Source organism: Leptonychotes weddellii, chromosome 16 (assembly GCF_054177405.1).
Source record: "Leptonychotes weddellii isolate Sample4059 chromosome 16, ASM5417740v2, whole genome shotgun sequence".
Taxonomy (NCBI): domain Eukaryota; kingdom Metazoa; phylum Chordata; class Mammalia; order Carnivora; family Phocidae; genus Leptonychotes; species Leptonychotes weddellii.
In genome coordinates this window covers 241,528-257,714 of record NC_138384.1, presented here as the reverse complement: position 1 = coordinate 257,714, position 16,187 = coordinate 241,528, and the positions used below count along the sequence as shown (strand labels likewise).

Below are 16,187 nucleotides of genomic sequence, written 5' to 3'. Positions count from 1 at the left end.
AGACAAAATTCAATACCCTTTCATGATAAAAACACTCAACAAACCAGGAGCAGAAAGGAACTTCCTCAACCTGATAAAGGCCGTCTATGAAAAACCCACAGCTCGTCTCATGCTTAATGATGAAAGCTTTCCTCCTAAAATCAGAAATAAGACAAAGTTCTCCTCTTTCACTGCTTCCATTCAATACCACTGGAAGTTCTAGCTGGGACAGTTCAGCCAGAAAAAGAAATAAAAGGCATCCAGATTGGAAAGGAAAAAGTTAAACCATCTCTATTCACAGATGACGTGACTTGTATACAGAAAATCTTAAAGAATCCACAATAAAAAACTATTAAAGCAAATAAACAATTTCATAAAGTTGCAGGGCATGCAATCAATATACAAAAATCAGTTATATTTCTCTATACCCACGAATAATCCAAGAATGGAATTAAGACAATAATTCCATTTACAATGGTGTTAGAATACAATACCTAAGGATAAACTTAACCAAGGAGGTGCAAGACTTGTACAATGAAAACTATAAAACGTTGAAAAATTATACAAGACCTAAATAAATGGAAAGACATCCCATGTTCATGGATAGGAAGAATCAGTGTTCTTAAAATGGTAATAATACCCATAATTATCTACAGATACAATGCAATCTCTATCAGAAGCCCACCTGGTTATGTTGAAACTGGCAAACTGGTCCTGAAATTCAGATGGAATTGCAAAGAACCCAGAACCCCCAAAACAATCTTTGGGGAAAAAAAGGAAGTTGGGGGATCCACATTTCCCAATTTAAAACTTCCTACAAATCTACAGTAATCAAAACAGTATGATATTGGCATAAGAATAGATGTATACACCACAAATCTTTTTTTTTTTTTTAAGATTTTATTTATTTATTTGAAAGAGCATGAGAGGGAGAGAAAGCACAGAGGGAGAGGGAGAAGCATGCTCCCTGCTGAGCAGAGAGCCCAATGCAGGGCTCGATCCCAGGACCCCGAGATCATGACCTGAGCTGAAGGCAGACGCTTAGCCTACTGAGCCACCCAGGCATCTCATAAATAAATAAAATCTTAAAAAAAAAAAAAAAGATATATACACCAAAGTGAATAAAGAGTCCAGAAATAAACCTCAACAGGTATGGTTAACTGATTTTTGGCAAGGGTGCCAAGACCATTTAATGGGGAAGGACAGTGTCTTTAACAAAACGTGCTAGGACAACTGGATGTCCACATGCAAAACAGTAAAGGTGGATCCGTAACTTATTCCATAAAAATTAAATCAAATGCATCAAAGACCTAAATTAAGAGCTAAAACTAAAAATAAACTAGACTTCATCAAAATATAACACTTTTGTGCATCAAAGGACTCCATCAAGGGAAGAAATGAAAAGATGACTCCCAGAATGGGAGAAAATATCTGCATCTCCTATCTGATAAGGATCTGGTATCCAGAATACAGAAAGAACTTTTTTTTTTTTTTTAAGATTTTATTTATTTATTTGACAGAGAGAGACAGCGAGAGTGGGAACACAAGCAGGGGGAGAGGGAGAAGCAGGCTTCCCGCTGAGCAGGGAGCGATACCAGGACCCTGGGAACACAACCTGAGCCAAAGGCAGCCGCTTAAAAACTGAGCCACCCAGGCACCCCATGAACTCTTTTTTTTTTTTTTTTAAAGATTTTATTTATTTATTTGACAGAGACAGCGAGAGCAGGAACACAAGCAGGGGGAGTGGGAGAGGGAGAAGCAGGCTTCCTGCTGAGCAGGGAGCCCGATGTGGAACTCGATCCCAGGACTCTGGGATCATGACCTGAGCCGAAGGCAGCCGCTTAACGACTGAGCCACCCAGGCGCCCGCGCCCCATGAACTCTTAAAACTCAGTAAAAAGGGCGCCTGGGTGGCTCAGATGGTTAAGCGTCTGCCTTCGGCTCAGGTCATGGTCCCGGGGTCCTGGGATCGAGCCCCGCATCGGGCTCCCTGCTCCTTGGGAGCCTGCTTCTCCCTCTGCCTCTCTCTCTCTCTGTCTCTCATGAATAAATAAATAAAATCTTTAAAAAAAAAAAAAAACTCAGTAAAAAAAACCCAATCTTAAAATGGGCAAAGGATGTGACATTTCTCAAAGAAGATACACAAATTGTCAACAAGCAAATGAAAAGATTCTCAACATCATTAGCCACCAGAGAAAAACAAATCAAAACCATAATGAAATATACCATTTCATATCCATTAGAATGGGTATTATCAAAAGATAACAATAACTATGTTCGTGATAATGTGGAGAAACTAGAACCCTGATACTGTTGGTGACAATGTAAAATGGTGCAGTTTTGGAAAACAGTCTGGCAGTTCCTAAAAAAAGTTTAGATACGACAAACAGACTGATGAATCACAGACCTGTACCCCTGAAACAAATAATACATTGCATATTAATTTTTTAAAAATGCCAATTGAAAGAAAAAAAAAGATATGACACAGCAATCCACGCATAGCCATATGCCCAAGAAAAATGAAAACACAGGACCACAGAAAAGTCTGTACACAGAATTATACAGAATTATTCAGTCAATAAGTGAAAACCCAAATGTCCATCATGAATAAACAAAATGTGGTCCATCCTTCAATGGAATACTACTCAGTAATAAAGAAATGAAGTTCAGATAGATGCTATTATGTAGACTAACCTTGAAAACGTTGTCCTGAGTGAGCCACACACAAAGGACCACATGCTTGTGTGATTCCATTTATATGAAATGTACTAGGATTGACAAAGGCTTAGACAGAAAGTGGATTCCAGGGTTAGGGGGGCATGGAAAGAATGCACAGACACTCACTGATTTCACTCTGTGCACACACACTCGTTTCTCCCTCCCAAGAGAAAAATGAAGGACAAGAGGACTGGCCCCAACTTCAGCTGCCTGGTACTATAGGTGTTGTTCCCAGCCACTCAGCACCACTAGGAAAAACTCCAGTGCTCTTAGTTGTATTGCAATGTAGTGTGACTTGTAAGAGTTTTGCTAACGAGGTGATGTGTTTACAGATCCTTGTGGAGAACAGAGGGACAGTGGGAAACATAAAGGCACCTGTCCTTCCTTGTGTCTTCAGTAACCATTTGCATGGACTGTGTTTCTTAGAGGGTAACAAGATTTGTTTTCTGTGATTTAATATTTGTCACCTAAAATGTGGAAAATGGAATTGATTTTACTCGCCATCTTGACACAACAATCAGAAGGACAAAGACTAATCGAGACTAGCTGAGCAGGAACGCAAACCCAACACAGCCTGCATGCTATGGAATTCTGCCCCCTTGGCAGCCAGCCCACGTCCATGTTTCAGGCACCTGCGACGCTTGCCACCTGCTGGCCTACCTGTCCCACCCTTTACACTTAATGACCCAGGTGCCAGGTGACAAAGCAGAAAGACAAGTCATTGCCACTGGCAAATCTATACATGAAGAAAACGGATTCTGAAATACTTACCTTTACTTCAGATAGACTCAGACTTGCTATCAGGATATGTTCAACTGTGCTTTGTATAACACAAAGTAGACCGAGAGAAATAAAAAACACATTCTTAGAACTACCAAAATTAAGAGTATGACGCCCTTTGGCATCAGCATTCCTAACCTTTGGCAGAAGTCTATCAGCACGTCGACGAGAACCGTGCACGCTGTCTGCAGCTGCCCATCGCAGCCCCCTGCAGCAGAGGGCTTGGGGAGGAAGTGCTCATGGATCGCCCACTGGTGGAAGTCCCACCTGCAACAGCAAATACCAAGGTCTGTGCTCAGAAAGGCTGCAAACCCGTGCCTCCTGTGGCCGAAAAGCGAGCCCACAGCCAGGGGCACAACAGCAGGGGGTTAAATCTGAGGGGTTGGGGACAGGAACGCCCTCTGCCACAATCAAGACCCCCTCAGGGGCCATCATCCCAGCGTCTACCAGCGAAGGTGTCCAGATCTGGACCAGGCTCTGCAGGTGCTCACAGGAAAGGTCTTGAGGATGTACCAAGTGAAAGCCTCAGCCAGAGAACCACTGACACTAGTCTATTTCTACAGAAAGAGCCAAACCCAAGTAAGATGCTTCCACATACCCACGAATGGGCAAGGAACGGGTGAAAAAGGGCTGGTGCTTTACCCATACCATCTGAAGCCGGGACAGAATGTATTGCAGTGTTACTTGTAGAATTAAGAAAGAAAACGTCTAAGCACAGCTTCAACATCCTGTGATCTGGGTGTAAGAAATCCTTATTACAGTTCCTCACACTAGAAAATGAATTCCTTCTTTTCCTAGTGGAAATAGAGGAGGAGGAGGAGGGAAGGGAGACCCTAGGACACGCAAACCCATGCAGAAAGCACTCACAGGTGGCTGGGCACAGCCCTGAGGAGCAAGCAAACCTCTATCTTGTTGGAAAAGCAGTTATTCTTTCCACAGTTCCAACTTTCTTATTTCTACTTGCTCCTTCTATTACCTGACGCCATGAGACAGCATCCCACGCGCATGAGACACATCTCTGACCACGCAGGGATAGTGGCTCAGGGTGGCTCACGCTGATCCCTGCCCTCGGATGCCCCCGGGGCCCCTGTGCCCTACCAGCTCCATTTTATCTACAGCACATTTCCCTCCCTGACCTCTGCACCCCCACACCCAGGGTGCAGAGGTCAGCACCCCACTCTCATGCCCAGAACAGCACATCTCACCTCCCCCTGGTCTGAAGAGTTGGCCCTGGGACCCACAGGAGCTCAGACCTTGATTTACCTGCTCCTCATGCCACCAACTCAGGGCCAGCATGCCTGCAGCACCCACCAGCCCTCTGCTTGCCATTGCGTTCTTCCCACGCGCAGGACCGACGCAGGCTGGCCGCCCCAGCTGGGAACCGTCTCAGGCTCCTTCAGCAGGACCCCGGATGGTCAGGACTCCACGGCAGCCCCTTACCACACCCGGCCTTCCCTGCCCCTCTCCCACCCAGGAGAAGCACACTTGCTGCCCCTGCCTTCCCCACCCTGGGACCCGTTCTCACAGCCCTGTCCGGGGTCCTGATCCGTCGTAGCTGTCCACCAGCTTCTCCCCAGGCCCACTGAGGCGTAACACGTGTGTGCACTTGCTTGGCAACAGTGCCCAGTCAGCGGCATCAGGGCGGAAGGGCACCGCCTAGTGCCCCTGTCTGCACAGAGGTGCCATAAGGGCAGGCTTGTCTAACCACAATGCACCCCCCCTTTCAAGAACATTCTAGAAGGGGCGCCTGGGTGGCTCAGATGGTTAAGCATCTGCCTTCAGCTCAGGTCATGATCCCAGGGTTCTGGGATCGAGCCCCGCATCGGGCTCCTGGCTCAGCGAGGAGCCTGCTTCTCCCTCTCCCTCTGCCTCTCCCTGCTCATGCTTTCTCTCTCTCTCTCTATCTCTGTGTCTCAAATGAATAAATAAAATCTTAAAAAAAAAAATTCTAGAAGTGCTTGGCAAACAGGAGGAACTCAATAAATGTTTCTTGAATTAAGGAATGAATGCATGAAACTGTGCTCATAGGTTATATGTTAAACTGAACACTGAGGATATAATGAGAAGACTTAGACTTCAAGACTGATGCAGAAAACCTGACAGCATTTTGAAAGGCAGACCCCCCCCCCTTTAAGATTTTACTTATTTGAGAGAGTGCATGTGCACAGTGGGGGGGGGGGGTGCGGGGAGAAGGATCAGAGGGAGAAGCCGACTCCCCACTGAGCACGGAGCCTGACACGGCTCGGTCCCAGGACCCTGAGATCGTGACCTGAGCCAAAATCAAGAGTCCGATGCGCCCCAAGGCAGAACCCTTTCAACACTTACCTCTCCGTATGTGAAAGAGAATCAAGCTCAGGTTGAATTTCTAGTTCCAGCTGTAACCAGTCTCTGTAAGTTAACTGAGAGAAAAGGACGACATGAACAGACAGTGCGGACGGGACACAGAGACCACAAGTCAGCTCGGAAACAGTCTGCTGTCACCGCTCCGCGACTGCGGACGTCACGGCTGGAAGCCTCACAGGAGGGCAGCTGGGCCTACGCTGGCCTCTATGCTCACGCCACTTCCCGCCGTCAGACTGAGGTCCTGGCACCAAGCCCTGACGGGGAACTCAGATATTGCTTAATCTAACTCGGAACGTGAAGCTCACCAAAACCGTTCAGACTGGTACTCTGAAAGTGAATTCTCTAGCACACTGCCTGGTTTTGAACAGTTGACCTGTGGCCTCTGCAAACCGCTCAGGTTACTGCACAACAACACCGGGAAAGAAATCGTTTTCTAGTTCGGTGGAGTTGGGCAAGGTAACGGAAGAATAAACTCGATGTAATAACATGCTTCAAATACTCATGGTAGCATATTTCTTATTTTACAATTCTTGGAACAGTTTCACTCATCAACACGGACTAACCTCAAACCTCACACTGTGTGTAAGAGCACATCCCAAACACGTGTGCAGCGCGCTCCCTGTCTGTAGACACCAAAGCCTGGCAATACAGAGCAGTCCCTTGCTCGGGGACAAACGCATGGGAATCCAAGAGCAGCACGTCCACGATCACCCGAACGCCGAGGGCGGCGGCCCGCTGAGACCCCCGCCAAGCTGCGTGTGGGCGGCGAGCGTTCCCTACAGCACCTGCATCACTTACTATGCTCAGCAAACACGGTCACACCTGCTCTGGGGTAACTGATACAATTAATGAAAGAACTGAATATATAATAAAACAACTGACAATTTTTTCTCTAAGGACCAAAATAAGCAGACCAACATCCAGGTGAGTAAACGAAAAGTTATGAAAAGGTAGCAGACTAGTAACACAGGCATGTTGGCTGAAGCAGGCCAAGGCTCCCCGGGACTATGCTCAGAGAAGTGCGACCCCAAACTGCAGCCTGGCAGGTATGTTCCAGATACATTTATATTCACCCTTAAAACGTTAGTGCTCGGGAAACTGGGCAGAGTAGACATGATCTTTCTGTCTTAAGAAATTACAAGTACGTGTGACTCTGCAGTGGGACCAGCAACGACTTCCACCCAAGCCACTTCTGCGCTGCTCCAGCGTCAGGCCCGCCTGCCTGCCCACCACGTCCTCAGGAAACCCCACAGCTACCCGCAAAACCCTGTGCATTAGGACGAGGCGAGAAGCAGGAAAAGGGGCAGTGGGACCTACGTGAAATTCTTTCTGCTTCAACAGTTCCTGGAAGGTTCTCTGTTTCCACAGACACAGGGCGGCTCGCTGCCAGTCGGCAGTCGGCAGGCACAGGAGTCTCCAGGGAAGGCTGGCTGGGTCCTCCTGAGAGGGGGGTTCCCGGGCTTCTGAGAACAGTCTGAGTGTAACGAACTGGAACTGGAGAGAGACGGTAAACTGGCTGTGTGCTGCAGGGCAGGGCAGCGTGGAGACCCTGTGGACAGCTGGAGTGACCCGGCGAACCCCTCATGGGGCACTCTGGGCGCCCTGCGTTCAGCTACCGACGGCATCCCAGTGACCAGCCCAGTCTGCCAATCTTGGTGCACATCTGTCTCCCGGGACGCAACCCCCAAAGGCAGAACTGCTGGCTCTAAATGGTCCCCCACCACGGCGGCCAGCGGTCTTCCCAGCCCGTTGCTGGCACTGGTCTTCCCACTCTAGGAGGGTGCCAACTGGATAAGCACAAGAATGTCCATGAGTTCATGTACGTTTGCCATCAGGAGCTGCTCGGGGGGACCAGGGGAGGGCACTGGGACCCCCCTCAGAATTTGGCAAGGTGGGACCGGAAACTTGTCTGGGCCGCCTCTCCTAATCTCTGTTCCATGCTTCAAACTGTGGGCACCTGGGACTAAGCTCCTCAACACCAATGACGGGAGCACACGGGTGTCCCGACGGCGCTTAACCCCCAGGCAGGACCAGGGCTTCTCAGTGGATTCTAATGTGGAGCCTAGAACTCAGATCTGCGGTTCAACCTCACAAGATGTTCCTTAAAACTCCACCAAAGGAATAACACTGGTTTCCATTCTCACTCCAAGTTCACTTTTGCCACCGAAGGTTTCTGACACACATCTTTAAATTTCTCTGGTCTTGGGGTGCCTGGGTGGCTCAGTCAGTTAAGCATCCAACTCTTTTTTTTTTTTTTTTTAAAGATTTTATTTATTTATTTGATGGAGAGAGAGACACAGCGAGAGAGGGAACACAAGCAGGGGGAGTGGGAGAGGGAGAAGCGGCTTCCCGCGGAGCAGGGAGCCCAATGCGGGGCTCGATCCCAGGACCCTGGGATCATGACCTGAGCCTAAGGCAGACACTTAACAACTGAGCCACCCAGGCGCCCCAAGCATCCAACTCTTGATTTTGACTCAGGTCATGATCTCAGGGTCGTGAGATCAAGCCCCACATCGGGCCCCGCGCTCAGTTCAGAGTCGGCTTGAGGTTCTCTCTCTCCCTCTGCCCCTCCCCCAACTCTTGCTCGCTCTCTCTCTCTCTCTCTCTCTCTCTAAAATAAATAAGATCTTTAAATTTCTCTGGTCCTGTAAATAAATACAACATTCAATAGATGAGATAAGTCTTCTGAGAACATCAGAATTCTTTTTTAAATAGAAAGATACTTTTCATGAATATTTATCTTTTAATATACCAACTTTACAAAAATCAGTATCTGTTTCTTTATTAAAAAAAGGAGGAACATTTGTAGCCTCTGTCATCTTGCAGCCCCCCTTCATCTTAAGTCTGAGAACAGAAGAAAAAGTCTGATACACCGGAAGCACAGTGTACAGAGATGTGGGCAGGGAGAGAGCAGACAACTGGACCTTCGCTAGAAACCTGCATGAAACTGGAGATTCACAGAATGGAGAAAGGGAAGTGACACACCTACCTTTTTCATGAGGACTGGAGATAAGCAGCTGTACAAAATATCTTGCGACAGGGAAGAAGACTTACACAAAAAGTAAGAAATCACCGCTGTACAAAATCTGAAAGCAGAAAACAGAATGTAGAAATGTGATGCATGCAACATACGGGATGAAATAAATATAAGTGTGAATTTCACAAAAGGGATCTGACTGCATTCTAAACCAGATGTCCAGAGGGTTAGTCTTGGCCTCAGCTCTGGGCCAGGCCGGCTCCCGAGCCCTCGGGACCCGACTCCCGTGTCACACCCATGGGTCTGAGCTCCGTCCACAATGAAGGCCCAGACCCAGAAAACCCCGCAACAGTCAAACTGTGCGAGTATGGGCTTGCTCTCGCCGCACGTAGAGTCACGGCCAGAACAAAAGCAATCAAGTCAGATGTGGCTGGGAGTGCTTCTGAAGTACCATCACCCGTTCACTGCTCCTTCCTGAAAGAAGTCTGCGGAACCAGGCACAAGCAGGCCCAATTTTAAACTCAGCCTTAGGGGAGGCCCTTGCCCGGGTTGTCAAGAGTCGAAGAGACCGACCCCAGGGCCCAGGGGAAGTCAGGAAGGTGCCAGGGAAGGAAGGGGGACCAGGGCACCTTCAGGGCTGACTGCCAGTGGGGGCTCTCGGTGTTGCCAAAAGCCTGTAAGAGGCTGGACGGCTCTGCCTCCCACTGTGGAGGGCTCAGGGGTCCAAGGCAGGCATTCTAGTGCATGTCTCTCCACGCTCTAATTCCTTATGCCTTTCCGTCAGTTCTGTCCATGAACCTCAATCCCAGTCCCAGCAAACAACCCACTGGAGCCTCCTGGCTTCCTCCCTGACCCTCCGTCCATTCACCCCGGGACCGAGTAAGTCTAGCCTCCCAGGGCCCCGCCCTCAGCACGTAGGGACCCATCCCTGCCCTCCCTGGGGTGGGCGGCCACGCTCACTGACACCAGCCCACCTCTCCCAGCACCTATCACCCCACATGCGCCACGCTATCAACTTGCCAGATGCCCCCACACAGAAGGGCAGGGATCTGGTTCCTGGACTGGGTCTGACCCACAGTGGTGTATAAGGGAAGCGTGGGGGTGGATACTAGCACAAACTTCTAGAATGATGGGTCTCAAAACCCCTGCAGATGAGTTGCTCTGGACTGGGCAACTCCATGTGCAGGAACTTACCCCACAGAAACAGCTACTCACCACAGGGAAGCCCAGCAACCCAGCCAGAGGGACAGGTCCAACCGGATGCCAGGCGCCCCCAAGACAAAACCCAGTAACACCCGCCCCATCAGAAGATGGCTGAACAACATGGAAGGATGGCTACGGTCTACTGTTAATGTCTTAAAAGGCAGCTTTTAAGGTAGTATGATCTCATTTTTGTAAACTAAGAAATACACACAAATACACACGACATAAAAGACTCTGGAGAGACATATACCAAATGTTAAGGAGTGATCACCTACGGAGCGTGTGTGTTGGCCAGTTTTATGTGATGAGAATGTGCTACTTTGTGGAGAGGGGAGAGGTGGGAGGGGCAGCTCACTTCAGGCAGAAGAGCGAGGTCTCAGCGGTTCCAAACGTCAGGAGGCTACTGAAGAACTCTGGGATGGGGAGGCTCTTGGCAGGGGCAGGAAAACCCACGTGCACCTCTGGAAGCGCAGACCTGGACTCGCCCAGGTGGACGACCAGGGCAGCCAGGCCCAGCACGTGGGAGGCACTCAGGCTTGGGCCCTGAAACGGGAGACAGTGATTCTCCAGCAAGGAGGGCGGAGCCCACTTTCCAGACGGAGGAGGCAGCAGCCCTACCTGGTGACGGAGTAGTTGGCAGAGCCGGGTGAGCACAACAGGGAGGAGCCTGCGTCCACACATGGCTGTCACGAAGCGAGCAGCCCAGGGGCCCTGCCTGCAGACAGAGCCGCCGAGACCAGCAGTCCGGCCAGTCCTGGCCCTGCACGGCCCTCCCACGGGCTCTGCTGCATGAGCACTCACGCCCAGGAGGCCTCAGAAAGAACCGGGCTGTTCCCCAACAGCGGGGTCTCCCGTGGTGATGCTTAACCTCTGCCGTGTCTGCACCTGATAAAAGTCAGCACGGCCCCTCCACCCCGCCTGGGACCCCCAACCGGTACATAAGGCAGAAGGCAGGACCCAGGACCCAGGATCAGAGCTGGACTAGGGATGGCAGCCTTGCTCCCCGTCCTCGTCAGGGAAGACAGGGAGGAACTCCCCTCCACCAGGGAGGCCTGCTCCGAGCACCCAGGCCACCCCACACATAGCTCCACACCACCCAGTGAGAATCACCAGCCCCTACCTGTCTGGTGGGGCAAAGCTGGAGGCTGCGATCAGGTTCTGACAGAAAGACGTCAACAGGAGGTCCGCGATCTGAGAGATAAATGGTCACTGAGGGCACAGAGTCCCGGAGAGCAAGGTGCATGAGCCGGACTGTTTACGCCTCTGAGGAAACAATCACGCTGACCGGCAGCCGAACCCCACTCCCAAATCCTGAAGGACGGCGGGCCAGCAGTCCCACAGTCCCACAGTCCCAGCCACGAACCTTCACAACAGGGAACAGGGTCAGCACACCTTGTCTATACAGCCCCAGAGAGTGAACAGTTTTAGGCTTTGGGGCCACAAAGAGCATCTGCTGCACGCTCTTTAGACATTTTAAAGAGTCTGTACACAAAGAGGCCGGGGCTGGCTGACCCTGGGCCTAGCATGCCCAGCTCCTGGATGTCTGGTTTCCTGGGGAGAACTGTGCACCGAGCACTGTCTGCAGTCCATCCCTGCTCGACAGCCTGCTGTAGGCATCCTGCACTCACCTCCTGTTCCTGGTGCTCCAGGTGTGGAGCCATGATGCTGAGCTGGGCCTGCGATACCTCCAAGCTGCCGTCCTCCTCGCCCAGGCCCAGGGCGGAGCTGAGCCGTTCAGAGACAACTGCCACGTGAGCGGAAAGAACTGCAAATGGAGAAACTCGGTGAGCTGCCCAGGAAAGCCGCTGACGCCCACCCCCGACCGCACCCGGGGGCCGGCTCTGCAGGAGAAGCAGCCCAGCCCCCATTCCGGGGGCCACACCTGCCACTAAAGGCCGGGGCCGCGCACACCCAGCAGCCACGCGGTGCAAACTGCTTTTCCCACACGGCAGGTGGCGCTGCTGAGACGGTGCGCGGGCACGAGGTGGGGCAGAGCGGGGACAGGGGCCGTCCACGGCCTTTCGACGGGTTCTCTGAGGGGTCCATGTGTTCCTTCCCCACCACAGACCTCATTTATGCACATTCTGCCCGAGGCTCCACGTCCCACCGTCAGCCGCGGCGCCAGAGGCCAGGGGACAAATGGGCCAACCGTGCCCGCTGGAAACGGCAATCTGCTGCTAGGGACGAGGCCGACCTGACGCGTCGGCAATCCTGCTGAAGCCCCGGGGTTCCGCCCCAGCCTCGCCGTCCCCACACACCCAACTCGCAGGAGCGCAGCTCTGAGAGGCCACGGGCCCCGGGACCCTGTGCACCAGGAGCAGGGGCACTAAGGGCGTTATCAGCATCTCCTCTGGGAGGCTCTCACAGGGCGTCCTGTCCTGGTTTGAGTACAATGGCTTCATAATATATAAAAACCTATTACACTTCCTGGATAAAAATACGATTTACTTCAGACTCTGCATTTTTCCCAACAACAATCTCTTGAGTAGGAGAAGTTAGTGTTTCATTTTACGGACCGCCGTGCACTACTACGTGACGTGAACCGTCCACACTCCCCCTCCACAAATGAGCACCGCCGACGCGCTGGGTGACAGGGACCGGTCGTACAGAAGCAGAGGCCAAGGGCCTGCGTCTCCGCCTGTCAACCAGCACAGCCGAGGAACGCCGGCTCGCCCCTCTCCACCACCTGGCCTGCTGGGGTGTCAAACCGCAGAGTGTTCATCTCTGCTAAGGCTCTGGGACGGCCTGACGACGGGCCCGTCTCCCGTCCAGCACCCGCCGGCGCTGCGGTCAGGCTGACCTGAGCTCGGGCGCGGCTGGATGCCCACTCAGCCCACGGGCACCCGCTGCAGATCGCCCTGCCCACAGCCAGGCCCTCACCGTCATACTGAGAGGGGTCTGTCATGGCGGCTCTGAGCTCTCTCAGGGCAGCGGCGAGCGGTCCCAGCGGTTCTTCCGCACAGCCCCCGGCTTCCGCCTTCATCCCTGGGGCTGCACCTGGGAGAGGACAGGACACACACAACTGGACGTGGCTCCTCCGTGAGAAGGGCAGACAGAGGCCCCAGACGAGGTGCCACGCTGCTGGGCACTGATCATCGTATCAGAAACGTGTTTATAAATGTTTAAGGAAAAACATGGTTCTATGCACAACATGCCATAAAAGTGAAAAACACGTATGTAAAGAAAAAGAACCAGAAGCATGGTGAGGGGGTCTGGGTGGGGACACAGGATTGTGGATGGGTGACAATTTATTCCATTTCTCAAACTTGTAATTAACATTGTCATACTGTTCTTTTAACAGGATGTTAAAAAAAATAAGATGTAAAGAAAAAAGCTAAGAATTAGTATACAACAGATGATTACCAGTTCTCAAGATATATTTCATAGATTTACGAAAAAAGATTAGATCTGATCACAAATTTGTAAAAGAAAAATGTTTCTTGAGGCGCCTGGGGGGCTCAGCTGGTTAGGCATCCAACTTTTGATTTCGGCTCAGATCATGATCTCAGGGTCGTGAGATCAAGCCCCATGTTGGGTTCCACACTGGATGTGGAGCCTGCTTAAGATTCTTTCTCTCGGGGCACCTGGGTGGCTCAGTCGTTAAGCGTCTGCCTTCGGCTCAGGTCATGATCCCAGGGTCCTGGGATCGAGTCCCGCATCAGGCTCCCTGCTCAGGAGGAAGCCTGCTTCTCCCTCTCCCACTCCCCCTGCTTGTGTTCCCTCTCTCGCTGTGTCTGTCTCTGTCAAATAAATAAATAAAATCTTAAAAAAAAAAAAAAAAAGATTCTTTCTCTCCCTCTGCCCCTCCCTGTTTGCACATGTGCTCGCGCTCTCTTAAAAAAAAATTTTCTTCAAACACAATTTTTCTTTCTTTCTCTTTCCTTTTTTAATGTTAAGCTCTATACCCAACTTGGAGTTGGAACTCACAATCCTGAGATCAAGATTCGCATGCTCCCCTGACTGAGCCAGCCAGGCATGCCCAAAATACCATTTTCATTATAAAAAGGAAGGCAAAGGGGCCTGGGTGGCTCAGTCGGTTAAGCGCCATGACCCGAGGGTCCTGGGATCGAGCCCCACATCGGGCTCCCTGCTCAGCGGGGAGCCTGCTTCTCCCTCTGCCTCTGCCCCTCCCCCTGCTCATGCTCTTGTGCTTTCTCTCAAATAAATAAATAAAATCTTAAAAAAAAAAAAAAAAGGTACACTACATGCTTTAAAAGCAAAACAAGTTCAAGTTCTGGGGCCACTGGAGAAGAAATGGGTATGTGCAGTGAGCCTTACAAGGTAGACACCATGATAAAACTAGAAATTGTAAGGCTTCTTTTATAAGCTCTGCCAGATAAAGTACAGAAAACATTCTCAAGGCCCCCAGGGCAGGGCCAGGGGGCTGGGTAGGAAGGAGCATGCCTCTCACATACTGGACACAGTCCTACAGCCTCCCTGGCATCCCCATCACGGAGGTGAGTTGTTTCAATAATGGTAAAAACAAGTGTGAGACCTGGGACCTTCATTCTTTGCCCACCCAAGTTTTCTCAGTCTCCGTGGCTGTGAGAAATCATCCAAGCATGTAAAAAAGGAAGGGTTTTGGGAGATACAACTAGAAAACACAGCCTCATTCAGCCCAGCTGGCCCTGGAAAGGTCCAAGGACTGAAACCACGTGACACTGCTAAGGAACCAGGCCCTCCTCCGGATGGGCCTCCCACCACCGCCCTGTTGGCAGAGACAATGGGATAGGTGGGAACATGCCAGCAAGGCTGCCCAGGGGCTCTAAGCACTGCTGTCTCACGCACACTGTCGCAGGTCAGACCTAGGTCTATAGCACTGATCCCCATGAGCTGAGCAATCCCCAACCCACTACAGACGAACTCAACCGTCCCACGGAGCAGACCCCCCATGACACCCCACTTCAGAATCAACACCGCAGGCCTCAAGCCTGGCAGCCTCGTCTGACAGGTCGCCCGAATCAGGACAGGCAAGCAGAGGCACATCACAGCCTCGGGCAGCACGTCAGGGAGATGCCCTGTCAGGTACCTTTCCAGGGCCTCTGGGTTGGGGGGTCCGTCCTGACTGAGCCAGACCGAGCCTGACCAGGGAGGCAGAAGGGTACCCGTCCTGGGGACAGACAGACCCATTAACCTTACGTTCTGGTTTCTTCTCTTCCGCAGTGGAGCAGGCTTGGCAGTAGGTGGAATACAGAGACGGGGGAATTTTATCTGCCCTGGGTCAGGAGAAAACATGAAAACCAAGTCAGTTGTGACTCAAATTAGTTCTCAAGCTCACAATTCCAAAAACTATCATAAAACAAAAATACATGATATAGTCTATTATCCATACCTTATAGTATGACCCTGTTTTTAGAAAAAAAAAAAAAAACCATTACATGAATCAAATGGTCCATACTCGTTCCAATTTTTTTTTTTTTTTTTTTTAGTATATGTGCTGCCGAAGCGAGCACTCAAATGGTCCTTACTGTTCATAACTTGTCATATACAACTATCTGCCAATGTGGTTGCCTTAGGATAGTGAGATTATAAATGATTTTTACTTCTCTCATTAAAGTTTGAGTAATTTCCAAAATTTTTTAATGACCTTATAACTACTTTTAATGAGTAATACTGAGAAAAACACCCAATTTATGTCATTAAAAATACACAGAATTATAGAACAAAGTCCTGTGATAAGGACGTTCAGAGGAACAGGAACCACCGAGTCGCAGCCCAGGTATGGGACACGTGCAGTCGCGTGGCCTACAGGACACAAAGTCTCAAAATGAGCAGTGAGGCAGGAGGGCAGCCCGCCCCACGGTGCTACAAACCCAAACGATGGCCAGGGAAAGGAAGGAGATGGATGGGCCCCAGGGCGGGAGTCCCACTACTGGCCACAGCGAGGCAGAGGACGGCCCGCAGAGGGGAGCACACCATGCACCCGGGGACTGGAAAACCATGAGCTTCAGGATTAGAAACCAATGCAAAGAAAAAGAAAGAGCAAATCTGAGGAAATGGAGCAATCCACAGAAAAGAACACTTCAGACACCACTCATCCTCAGAGAGCTAAGACAGTGACAGAAGGGTCGGGCAGATAAACTGGAAGAAATCCCCCTGAAAGAGGAGAAAATAACACCCAAAAAACCAGATATGCAAAATGTGACAGAGAACAAGTCGGAAGACAATCCTGGCGATCCACTGTCTGG

The 16,187-nt window shown here is 50.7% G+C and overlaps 1 protein-coding gene across 10 annotated transcripts in view; it reads right to left on the bottom strand.

The window, feature by feature from the left end:
- FANCA (FA complementation group A) overlaps positions 1 to 16,187 on the bottom strand; it is a 57,766-nt gene that overhangs the window by 10,196 nt on the left and 31,383 nt on the right. For 7 of the 10 annotated variants that reach the window (XR_014140724.1, XR_014140726.1, XR_014140725.1 and 4 more), the window contains 10 exons: positions 15,139 to 15,215; positions 12,880 to 12,996; positions 11,628 to 11,764; positions 11,120 to 11,190; positions 10,618 to 10,714; positions 10,355 to 10,542; positions 8,809 to 8,905; positions 7,137 to 7,313; positions 5,802 to 5,875; positions 3,615 to 3,743 (listed from right to left, as the gene is read on the bottom strand). Coding sequence is in view for 7 of the 10 variants with exons in the window: in XM_006746160.3 (XP_006746223.2) it covers positions 3,615 to 3,743; positions 5,802 to 5,875; positions 7,137 to 7,313; positions 8,809 to 8,905; positions 10,355 to 10,542; positions 10,618 to 10,714; positions 11,120 to 11,190; positions 11,628 to 11,764; positions 12,880 to 12,996; positions 15,139 to 15,215 (1,164 nt within the window). In the remaining 3 variants the exon portion in view is untranslated. Of the gene's footprint in view, positions 1 to 3,614; positions 3,744 to 5,801; positions 5,876 to 7,136; positions 7,314 to 8,808; positions 8,906 to 10,354; positions 10,543 to 10,617; positions 10,715 to 11,119; positions 11,191 to 11,627; positions 11,765 to 12,879; positions 12,997 to 15,138; positions 15,216 to 16,187 lie in introns of those variants that run through there. The other 3 variants (XM_081806177.1, XM_081806178.1, XM_081806181.1) reach the window with 3 other exon arrangements.